Below are 11633 nucleotides of genomic sequence, written 5' to 3'. Positions count from 1 at the left end.
TAGCAGCTGTCATGCCAGGTCTCCTTGGTGCACTTGGCGTTTGGTTTTGAGGTGCTGCGGTGACTCAACAGCAGTTTCCTTCAGAGCCTGTTGACAAACCACACAAAAGAAACAACCTCCTCTTGCGCTCTCACCTTGTTTTTTGTTTAGAAATTACATTTCCCCAACTCACATGTTGGCCACTGGCTCTGTCCAAGAATCAAGTCCACTCTCAAAGGAGAGACATTTGCCATAGGGTTCAAGAATATTCTGACCGGCAATGATATTTAATAACATTAAAGAAATCCTCCATCCCGAAGAGGACCACATAAAGGTACAACACCCATGTAATTGGTGACCTCTTGGGTTACGTTTTCAGCTAAGTCTTTGGTGGCCCAGTCTTGAACCAGCGCTACAAGAGTATGCAGACACAATCCGAAGAAGCATTGCTGTCAGTGGAGAGCTGCAAGATGCCACCAATGACTTGGAGGCATGACTTGCCAGGAAGCCTGGAAGTGGGGGACCATTGGGGTGTCCCTTTGAATGCTCACTTTGACAGCAGATAAACAGGCTGGGTATAGATTTCCTCTGTGAAATTTAGCGACCATCCTATAGGAAGTCTGATCCTGATCCAACGTTTGAGCAATCTAGAATCCTTCCCGGTCTGTCTGCCATAGTTCTGTAGCCACAACAAAATTTACCTAGCCTATTTTCCTAGCACCATTTCTATCTAAATCTAATAGAATAGCATGTCATTCTACGTGCGGCCTTAATTTTGATCATCGGCATCCCTTACTCTAGTTAAGCCATATGGGACCATGTGGAGAGATGTTTTCACAGAAAGGATATCCCCAGTTGGGTGTAGGGAAGACAGCTCATCACAAAGACTTCCTGCTTCTCTGTGGTTCTGATTCATCAATTAGTTATGGTAAGTTTCCATTCTAAGATTTAGGTAGGCAGACCTGGTTCATCCAGCATGAGCTACATTTCAGAACTTAGCACTGTACATGCGCATGAATGCATGCCTAGAATTGTATATCTTGGTGTATATTATCTCTTAAAAACGAATTTTCTTGGCCGGGCGCAGAGGCTCACACCTATAATCCCAGTACTTTGGGAGGCCAAGGCAGGTGGATCGCTTGAGGTCAAGAGCTCAAGACCAGCCTGGCCAACATAGTGAAATCCTGTCTCTACTAAAATACAAAAATAAGCTGGGTGTGGTGGCACGCGCCTGTAAACCCAGCTACCAGGGAGGCTGAGGCAGGAGAATTGCTTGAACCCAGAAGGCAGAGGTTGCGGTGAGCCGAGATTGTGCCACTGCACTCCAGCCTGGGCAACAGAGCGAGACTCCATCTTTAAAAAAAAAAAGAAAAAGAAAAAAGCAGGGCACAGGGGCTCATGCTTGTTGTAATCCCAGCACTTTGGGAGGCTGAGGCGGGCGGATCATGATGTCAGGAGATTGAGACCATCCTGACTAACACAATGAAACCCCATCTCTACTAAAAATACAAAAAATTAGCTGGGCATGGTGGTGGGCACCTGTAGTCCCAGTTACTTGGCAGGCTGAGGCAGGAGAATGAGGTGAACCCGGGAGGCGGAGCTTGCAGTGAGCCGAGATCTCGCCACTGTACTCCAGCCTGGGCAACAGAGTGAGACTCCATCTCAAAAACAGAAAGCAAACAAGAAACCTAATTTTCTTGGCCACCCAGATTCCACTTCTAACCTTGTTGCCTGATGGTTTTGTTTAATTCTGTTTTGAAAACAACCTCCTCCCAAGTGATGGGTATTAGAAGGAACTAATGAGAGCTCTGAGTGCAAGCAGAGACTTCTAGCACGTGTGAAAGTGCTTCTGATGTAGGACTCAGAGTTAGATGGTGGGTGTCAACTGCGTGTCTTGTCCCCAGCTCCATGCCACCCTCGGACAGACGTCATGGTACCAGTCTATGGCCAGGCTTTCTTACTACACAAAGGGACATTCTGTGGAGTCAAATGGCAGAGACTTGTGTACAATTATCTGGTCAATTGAGGCAAAAGAAAATAATCATTTGTCCAATTGTCCAAATTAGCTCTCTGGACTGTCCTGAATGCTCAGGGTAACTATGTGGTTCTCCACTTCAGTTCCGTAATCTGGCTAAGATGGACCATTTAAATGAGGCTCCATTCAACACAATGCACATTTAAATGAGGCTCAGTGACAAGAGACCACTGGGCTTAGCATTTTCTGTTTGTCAACTACAATTCTATAATTGCTTTTAGCTAATCATCCAAATGATTACATGTAGTGGAGGCAGAAGATCCTCGTATGCATCATTTGATCTCTTCTTCTCAGAGGAAGTGCTGAGGGATTAAATGTGTGTGTGTGTGTGTTTAACTTGGTGTTCTGACCCAGGACACCATAATAGACCTCCATTTTCATCAACTGTGAGGGAATGAGAACAACTCCCCCCATCCCAACATCCCCCTTTTCCAGAGGGGGAAACTGAGACCCAAGATTCCCTCTTGCCAAGGCCACAGGACTAGAACTAGAATCATCAGCTTTCTGATTTCCAGATCAGGACTATTTCTGCTTATGCCATTTTAATTTTTCATTTCTTTCCATAAAATTAAATGACCTTCTTCAAAAAAGATTTAATGGTCAAGATGCGATTTGGTAAAAAGCTTCCTCAAGGATTTTTTTCTTATTACAAAGATGAGACCGGCTAAGGCTGAGAGAGATTTGCGAACACTGGTATGTCATTATCCTCAGCTCAGTTTTTTGTGTAATTGGTGTGAAGAGATTGCTGCTGATGAATCAGCCTGCTGCTCAACAGAAAATAATGATTCTTTTGTGACGTGACTCGGTGTATGTACGTGTATGTTCGTGGTTGTTTATGAAAGGTATGTGTACATAAAATGCTTATCAAGATGGATAATGTCATGTTAAAGTTGTAAATAATAAAAAATAGTCCTGAGCAAAACTGATTTTACAATTGCCTGAGAATGCAGCACTTCATTTCAACACTATGCAATGGCTAGAAATTGATTTTTTTTTAAAATCCAATTAAGCCTCAAGGTTGGTTATCCATTTAAAAGGTCGGATGAGTTAAACAATGACAGTACCTTCAGTTCGTGCTAATAAATTTACACAGAACTTCAGCACTTACATCGTGTGCCTCACGGAGGCATACATTTTGTATCTGCACAACACTGAGCTACCAAAGTCCCAGCAGTGGTACAGATACACCAGCAGGCCCTGGACCCCAACAGGAGCAGTCCGTGAGCTGACCACCGGCCCTATCACCTCTTCCACTTAGATCCCCGAAGCACCCCCCACCCAAGAGTGCTGAGTTCTTCCATCTACCTGGCCCCCTTTTATGTGGTCCCAAGAGCACTGGGAGACGAAAAGTTGCCTCTCATTCAAAAGGGGGGGAAAAAGATGTATTCACTACTTGGTTTCGTGTGCTGCCGAGTTTATAATGTAACGAATAAATCGTGTTTTAAAAACAGTACTTTATAGTGTGTATTTACTGTGTATTCCTAGTGCGTCAAGAAAAAGACTTTGGCCATGCATGGTGGCTCATGCCTGCAATCCCAGCACTTTGGGAGGCCGAGACGGGCAGATCACCTGAGGTCAGGAGTTCGAGACCAGCCTGCCCAACATGATGAAACCCCGTCTCTACTAAAAATACACGCCTGGCTGATTTTTGTATTTTCAGTAGAGATGGGGTTTCACCCTGTTGGTCAGGCTGATTTCGAACTCCTGACCTCAGGTGACCCGCCTGCCTTGGCCTCCCAAAATGCTGAGATTACAGGCATGAGCCACCACGCCCAGTCAATTCTTTTTACTTTTTAAAAGATCTATATTCAGATACTACAGATAGATGTATAATAAACACAGGGTGTTTCTGGAAAAAAAGGTGACTCAGGTTTTGAAGATTGAATCATTTTCAATGCTCTAGAGAAACATACTATTTAAAAGGATCCTGTAAGTGAAGGTTTTCCTAAAGAAAAGATTCCATCAAAAAAAACATTTAGCCCCTAATTTTGCTTTTCTATAAGTCTCCATTTTCTTATATTGAGTTTGCTTAAAGGAATGTGGAACCACATTTGGTCTGTTAATTATTTCTCTTTTCCTTCTCACAGCCTCCCTGTCCAAAGGCTCCAGGTCTTCAACATGCCCTTGAAAACTTTTGCAACTACAAACATAATTTTGCTGGTGTTCAGAAGTAAATAGAGTTTAGTTCCTGAGACATGAAGGTTATTGTTGTCTTACATTGTGTCCTTCCTGGGAGGATAATTTAGGCTGCTAGATTGGCAAGGGACCTCAGAGAGCAGCTAGTTCAGCCCACTCATTTTTTTTTTTTTTGAAATGGATTCTTGCTCTGTCACCCAGGCTGGAGTGAAATGGCGTGATCTCATCTCACTGCAACCTCCGTCCCCCAGGTTCAAGTGATTCTCTTGCCTCAACCTCTGGAGTACCTGGGACTACAGGCATGTGCCACCATGCCTGGCTTTTTGTATTTGTAGTAGAGACAGGGTTTCTCCATGTTCATCAGGCTGGTTTTGAACTCCCGACCTCAGGTGATCTGCCCACCTCAGCCTCCTAAAGTGCTGGGATTATAGGCGTGAGCCACCGTGCGTGGCCCCAGCCCCCCTCATTTTATCGAGAGGTCCTAAAAACTGATGCTAGAAGAGATGTTTTTTGTTGTTAATAAATGATTCTGCTGGTACATTTTTATTAACACATTCTCTCATCCCACTGATACCAGAAAGTAAAGACACAGTACATGCAGATGAGGCTACCAAATGTGCTTTTCAAGCAAAGTGCAAAAGATGGCATGTAGTATGCTACCTTTCAAGATCCATGAATAATCTTTTTTTTTTTTTTTTTTTTTTCAGAGAGAATCAGGAAAGATAAAAGCTAATAAAAATGGTTACCTGGCCGGGCGCGGTGGCTCAAGCCTGTAATCCCAGCACTTTGGGAGGCCGAGACGGGCGGATCACGAGGTCAGGAGATCAAGACCATCCTGGCTAACACGGTGAAACCCCGTCTCTACTAAAAAATACAAAAAACTAGCCAGGCGAGGTGGCGGGCGCCTGTAGTCCCAGCTACTCTGGAGGCTGAGGCAGGAGAATGGCGTAAACCCAGGAGGCGGAGCTTGCAGTGAGCTGAGATCCGGCCACTGCACTCCAGCCTGGGCCACAGAGCGAGACTCCGTCTCAAAAAAAAAAAAAAAAAAAAAAAGGTTACCTGTGGGGGTGAAAAAGGTTACCTGTGGGTAAAAATACTACCTATGAAGGATGACTGAGAAAAGGGGGGAAGGGCAGGGATGGGGAGACTCTTTTGAACATTTCCTTTTTACAGGTGTGATTTGAATGATACAAAATGTTATACGTAGTCAAAAAAGAAAATGTAGAAAAAAGGAAAATGGTGAACCCTTCTGTGAAGTACAGATTTATGAAACTAAATGTACATCAAATCAGTAAGCTGCACAAAAATCAAGTAAATGTGGAATATATCGCTGGGATATACTCTTCGGAACAAAAAGTTAAAACATCTTGAACTCTGTGTTGTGGGTTTGTTGTCGGGAGCAGAGGCTATTGGTGAGTGTTGTGGGAAACAGAGAGTGAGAAATCCCAGGAGGGACTGGGAACCAGGGTTCTCACTGTGGCAGAGGGAGATGCAATTATGGAAGACGGGCAGGTGAGGAAAAGCCCTGTCATGTGGATTTGAATGGGAGGAATCAGTATCAGCTCATGATGTTAAAGAAAACCTGATCCTTCCACATCCAAGAAGACCAGGAGCAATGATGCCCAAGTGGCAGGAAGCATGCCCAGCATAAGAGCTTGGTCTCTAACTCTGAAGCTCTTGGCTCTAACCAACCTTTCCCCTCACTGAATGGAGCCAGGGTTTCTTGGAGAAATGACTGACTCTGGATTTGGGTCAGGGAAAGAACAAAGTGAGCCTGTGATCATCTTCTTTTTTTTTCTTTTTTTTTTGAGACGGAGTCTCACTGGTCGCCCAGACTGGCGTGCAGTGGCGCAATCTTGGCTCACTGCAAGCTCCGCCTTCCAGGTTCACGCCATTCTCCTGCCTCAGCCTCAGGAGTAGCTGGGACTACAGGCGCCCGCCACCACACCCTGCTAATTTTTTGTATTTTTAGTAGAGACGGGGTTTCATTAGCCAAGATGGTCTCGATCTCCTGACCTCGTGATCCACCCGCCTCAGCCTCCCAAAGTGTTGGGATCACAGGCGTGAGCCACCACGCCCGGCCTGTGAGCATCTTACTGTTCCAGAAAGGTCAAAGCCCTTGAAAATGGATAAGAACACATCAAAAAGGAGCCTGCCTGATGCAGCTCTCATAGGCCTAAGTGGGTCCCCACTTGGGAGCAGTGAGATGCACACACGTATGGGCTGTGGCAGGGCTGGCTTCATGGGTGTGCAGCCACCATGGCCACATGGGCCCTGTGCCTGGTTTAGTGCTCAGCTGTTGCCATCTTGAAATTGTTTTTTGAAAGAGAGGCTCTGCATTTTCGTTTTGCACTGGACTCCACAAATCACGCTGCCAGCCCTGGGGAGAGGGGGAAGGTCTTTGCTGAAGAACGCCAGGTAATAAGTGTAGAAGGGAGGATAGAGCTGGAAAGTCACTCAACCAATACTTGATTCAGGCAGAAATCATCACTGGATACTAAAGACATTCAGGAAAAGGTGGTTGGGACCCAGAAGGTTCTTAATCTCAAAGTGTCACTCCATGGATTATAAAGAGGAAATTATTTTAATTCAGTTAATTATAAAAGGGGGAAATACACTTTTACCATGAAGAGATTTGGCAGACCCCACTTGCCCAATGATGGAGGACACTTAGATTATGTGCCTCTTGATGAGGTTCGATGGGAACCATAACCTGTATTTTTGCCAAAAACGTTCAACTCAAATCTAATGAAACAAATGAACCCAGATGGTGAGAGCTTCTGTAGGACATACCAGTGCATGAAAGAACGGTAAGGACTGTTCTGGATTAAAGGAGGCCAGAGAGTCTTCACAACCAAACGCAATGCCTTATTTGGATTCTGGATTTAAAAAGAAAAAGCCATGAAGGACAAGGGGACAACTGAAGTTTCATTGCAAACTGTATACTGGATAATAGTATTGTTTCAATGTTAAATTTCATGGGTATGATCAGCACATGATCATGATTATGTGGGCTCGTGTCCTTGTTCTTTTTTTTTTTTTTTTTCTGAGATAGAGTCTTGCTCTTGTTGCCCAGACTGGATTGCAATGGCGCAATCTCGGCTCACTGCAAACTGTGCCTCCCAGGTTTGAGCGATTCTCTTGTCTCAGCCTCCCGAGTAGCTGGGATTACAGGCGCATGCCACCATGCCTGGCTGATTTTTGTATTTTTAGCAGAGACGGGTTTTCGCCATTTTGGCCGGGCTGGTCTTGAACTCCTGACCTCAGGAGATCTGCCCGTCTTGGCCTCCCAAAGTGCTGGGATTACAGGCATGAGCCACCGCGCCCAGCTGGTGTCCTTGTTCTTAAGACATATGCAGTGAGGTAGGGGTGTATACAACTTACTTTAAATGGTACAGGGAAAAGTATGTGCACATACATACATATACATATACACATATACATACATATACATAAACACACATACACATATACGCATGTTTGTATATATACAGGCATACCTCACTTTATTGTGGTGGTCCGGAACTGAACCCAGAATATCTCCAAGGTGTGCCTGTATGTATCTGTGTGCGTGTGTGTGGGTGTGTGTGTATGTGTGTGTATATTTGTGTGTGTGGTGTGTATATATATCTGTATATATATATATGAATCTAGGTGAAGGGTATACAAGTGTTCATTATACTAGTTTTTCATCTTTTCCAAAAGTTAATCAACTTTTCAAAAAAGTTTCCAGAGAAATGTGTTTTCATGGCAACAAGTTCTTTTTCCTCCCTTCAGGGAACATTTAGTGCAAATCTAGGTGGCGTGTCTGGTGCCAGTTGCAAAAGGGAACGGAGGCCCTCCCTGCTGTGCAGGCACTCAGGTTGTGGCGAGGGACAGCACAAACATCCACAACGCAGGGCAGCATTTGAGGCGGTCGTGTGGCTGTCACAGTTTTCGCTGGTTGTGGGCTCACTTCTCAGCCAGCTGCTCCAGGACCATGTGGTGAAGGGAGGTCCTTGGAGCTGAGCCTGCTTCTGCTTCGTCTGGGCTCATGAGCAGGTCATTCTGAAGCAGGAAGGAGCCCTTCCTTGATTTCACTTTAGGCCTGCCTGAGGCACTTCCACTGGTTTCCAGTTACTTGCAAGGTCAAGTACAACCTGCAAGGTCAGTGTATATTTTATGCACACTTTATGTCTGGCTACACGAGCTTTTCCTTTTTTTCTTTCTTTTTTTTTTTTTTTTTGAGACAGAGCGTCTGTAGTGCAGATTGGAGTGCGGTGGCACGATCTCAGCTAACTGCAACCTCCACTTCCCAGGTTCAAGTGATTATTGTGCCTCAGCCTCCCGAGTAGCTGGGATTACAGGCAGGCACCACCATGTCCAGCTAATTTTTGTATTTTTAGTAGAGATGGGGTTTCACCATGTTGGCCAGGCTGGTCTCAAACTCCTGGCCTCAAGTGATCCACCTGCCTCAGCCTCCCAAAATGTTGGGATTACAGGCCTGAGTCACGGGGCCTGGTTCCACATGAACTTTTGACAGTGCCAGAATGAACAATGTCCTTTACTACTTCAGGCCTTTGCATGAACAATTTCTTGGTCGGGGATCAGACTGCCTGACAGACTTTAACCCATCCCTCAAGACCCAACTCAAAAGTCTCATCGTAGTCCAAGGGGCCTTCCCTAACTCAGTCTTCTCCCAGTGACTGGATGTCTGGATTTTACTGTTCTATTTGCTCCCCCTTCCTCTTCCTGGCCACACACACATATGCATACACACACACACACACACACACGCTATTGCATCCCCAAAGCCTGACGGGTCCTGGAGCTTTTCAGAACTGATGTTCAACAAATGTACGTCAAATGAATGAATGAATGAAAGAACCAGAAAACATCAAGCAGATGCACCAAGGAAATGAGTGTTTCTTTGAAGCATCGGATGTAATGGAATCTGAGAGCCTCGTGGGGATCAGCTGAGTCTAAGTAGGCATTAGGTTTTATACGGGTGAAGCCTGACATGAAATTAACATATAAATGCACATTTCAAACACCTAGAGCCATCTTACATGATAGGATTTCAGAAAGGTGTCCTAGGATGTGAACTGTACCAAAAACATCCTAATAAGTTCTAGGAACTTTATTCTGATTTGTTCCAGAAGTTTTTAATCTTTTCTTCAACTTTTGAGCAAACTCTGAACATCCAATTGAATGTGGAATAGGTTTCAAGACATCAAAAACATAAATTGATTTTTGGGTTGCATTAAAGATCTGGTAATTTGTTTTAAACTTTCAGTTTTTAAGGAAAATTAAATAGAGGTGAATTTTTCATTGACAGTGAAATATATACTAAGCCATGGATTAATACCTTCACCAAAATTTATCTAAACAAAGTGCTGCCTGTCTTATTTATGTTAAAGTCTGTAAAGTCAGCAGTGAAAAGGGGAAAGTACTTTCCTGGAATGTATTTGTATCTGTCACAAGCTGCATCTTGAGGAAATTGGCAGGCATTTGAAGTGGAATAATTCCTTAGCGTTCTGTTTAGTTTGGATTTCTTCAATTCAGGCGTGGCTTAAAACCAGAATCACCAATATTTGCTTTTAACAAGCATCTAATGTTTTCTCTTGCTTTGTGTACAAAATGTTGGTTGAACTGAATCATTTTGTTCATCCTTTCTGGGGGCTGTCAGGGTTATTCAGTCTATTCTTAAACATGAAAGAATTCTAAAAGAAAAACATCTCCAAAATGACCTCTCCACCAACAGTTTATCTCATTTCCAACTCCTTGTACACAAACCTGCTGGATCTAGCTTTCTGAAATGCTTCTTGGATCCCTCTTCAGTTTGTAAAATTCTATAGAGTGAACCAGGCTCCCCAGTCGATCTCCTCACCCACTCTTCTATTTTCCAGGAACCTTCTGTTCTAACCACACAGGTTTCAGAGCCTGCTGGACATATTCTGCGTCTGTGTTTCCTCCCAGGACTTCTCCCATGTGGAATGCCTTCTTTCTCAACCTCTTCGCCTGTGGAAGTCCTATTACATCTGTCAGGGCATGGCCTCAGTCTCTCACCCTCTAGGAAGATCCTCCAGCTGTCTCAGTCCTCTGGAGTGCTGTGTGCCTGTCTGCAACATATTTGCAAACAGAAAAAAGAGTGAGAGATCTTTATACACACTCTTAGTACCCTTTACCAACGTGTGAAAACATTCAGCTGCTGTAAAATCTTTTGAAGAAAATAAGATCCAATTAGCGTTGACTTTTATGTCCGGAAAGCTGAGGGTTTCACAGGAATTCCTTTCAGTCATTCAACAGCTTTTTTTTTTTTTTTTTTTTTTGGAGTGCCTGCTCTGTGCCAGGCACTGGAGGAAAAAAACAAAAAAACAGAAAACAGGCAAAAAGACCTGCCTTCAGGATGCTGATGCTCTAGTCTATGTGGTGTTTCCGAGGGCCTGCCCTCGGGCCAGGGACCACAGCTCAGAGCTGAGCAGGGAGACCTGGAGTCCACGGACAGGGAAGGTGAAAGCATGGCTTGTGGCTGGGCTATAAGTTAGGGAGCTAGGGGGCCAGCTGGGAGGTCAGTGGTGGAAAACCTCCGACACCACGCCAGGGAGTTGACACTGCTTTTTTTTTTTTTTTTTTTTTTTCCATTTTTAGGCTGGTAATGAAGAAGAAACTCAAAATAAGAGGAGTGGCTTATGGAACTACATGGAGGAAACAGAGAAAGGTACCCACCAAAGGCCCTTGAGCAATCAGGATCTTGGGTAACAGATTTTTGCTTTTAAATGACTCCTGCGTGGAGCTTCCCCAATGCATCATCATTCCCTGACCCTTGCATCTGACCCTGTGGGTGGGACCCTCTGCCTCCACTATCCACTAACCACTCACCCCTGGCTCCTCCACCACCCGGCTCCTGCCCCACACCCTCTGATGGCCTTTCCTCCCCTGCAAGGCGACTGAGGTGACTCAGGTCACCCTGCTCCTTCCTCGTCTCATCTCTTCCCGTCTTTCCTGCTTAGACTGTGCCAGATGACCCTTCTTGCAAAAGGGTGGGCGGGAAGGCCCCCCACGCAGCCAGGCAGTGCCTGGATTTGTAACTGGCCATCCCAGCAGCAGTGCCCTGGATGGAAAGCCACGTCCCTGTCACACTCTCACATCCAGGGCAGTGCCTGGCGGAGCGGGGTCTGATAAACGCCAGGGAACCTCCGATTAAGTGAGGAGGAAGTGACGGTCCACGCTGTGCCCACCATGCCAGGCAGTGGGACAAAAGGACCTGACTCAAGTCCAAGAGTCACTGGGCCCCTCCGGCCTGATGGGTGGCCAGTGTGCGGGGTCCCCGGGGATCAAAAGCGGCTGCTCTGGGACCTCGGGGGACCTGTTTGGGGCCAGCCTGAGGCCTGATCGGGCCGGAACTGCGTAGGGTGGGCTTGGGCCTACATCTGCCCAGGCCCCACTGGAGCCCGGGCCTGTCCGGGAGGCGCTGCCTGGCGGGCCACGTCGCCCCGCGTGT

General features: G+C 45.6%; 1 protein-coding gene across 1 annotated transcript in view; it reads left to right on the top strand.

Moving 5' to 3' along the window:
• The first annotated feature begins 8215 nt into the window (after window positions 1-8215).
• The window catches only part of NPEPL1 (aminopeptidase-like 1), a 24224-nt gene continuing 20806 nt past the window's right edge, over window positions 8216-11633 (top strand). The window contains exons 1-2 of the mRNA XM_011936671.1: window positions 8216-8296; window positions 10781-10887. Of these exons, the coding sequence (XP_011792061.1) occupies window positions 10822-10887 (66 nt within the window). The 5' untranslated portion in view covers window positions 8216-8296; window positions 10781-10821. The remainder of the gene's footprint in view (window positions 8297-10780; window positions 10888-11633) is intronic.

The sequence above is a fragment of the Colobus angolensis genome, unplaced genomic scaffold (assembly GCF_000951035.1).
Source record: "Colobus angolensis palliatus isolate OR3802 unplaced genomic scaffold, Cang.pa_1.0 Scaffold156, whole genome shotgun sequence".
Classification (NCBI taxonomy): Eukaryota; Metazoa; Chordata; class Mammalia; order Primates; family Cercopithecidae; genus Colobus; species Colobus angolensis.
Note: the sequence above shows the minus strand (reverse complement) of the source record. Positions and strands in the feature narration are given on the sequence as shown.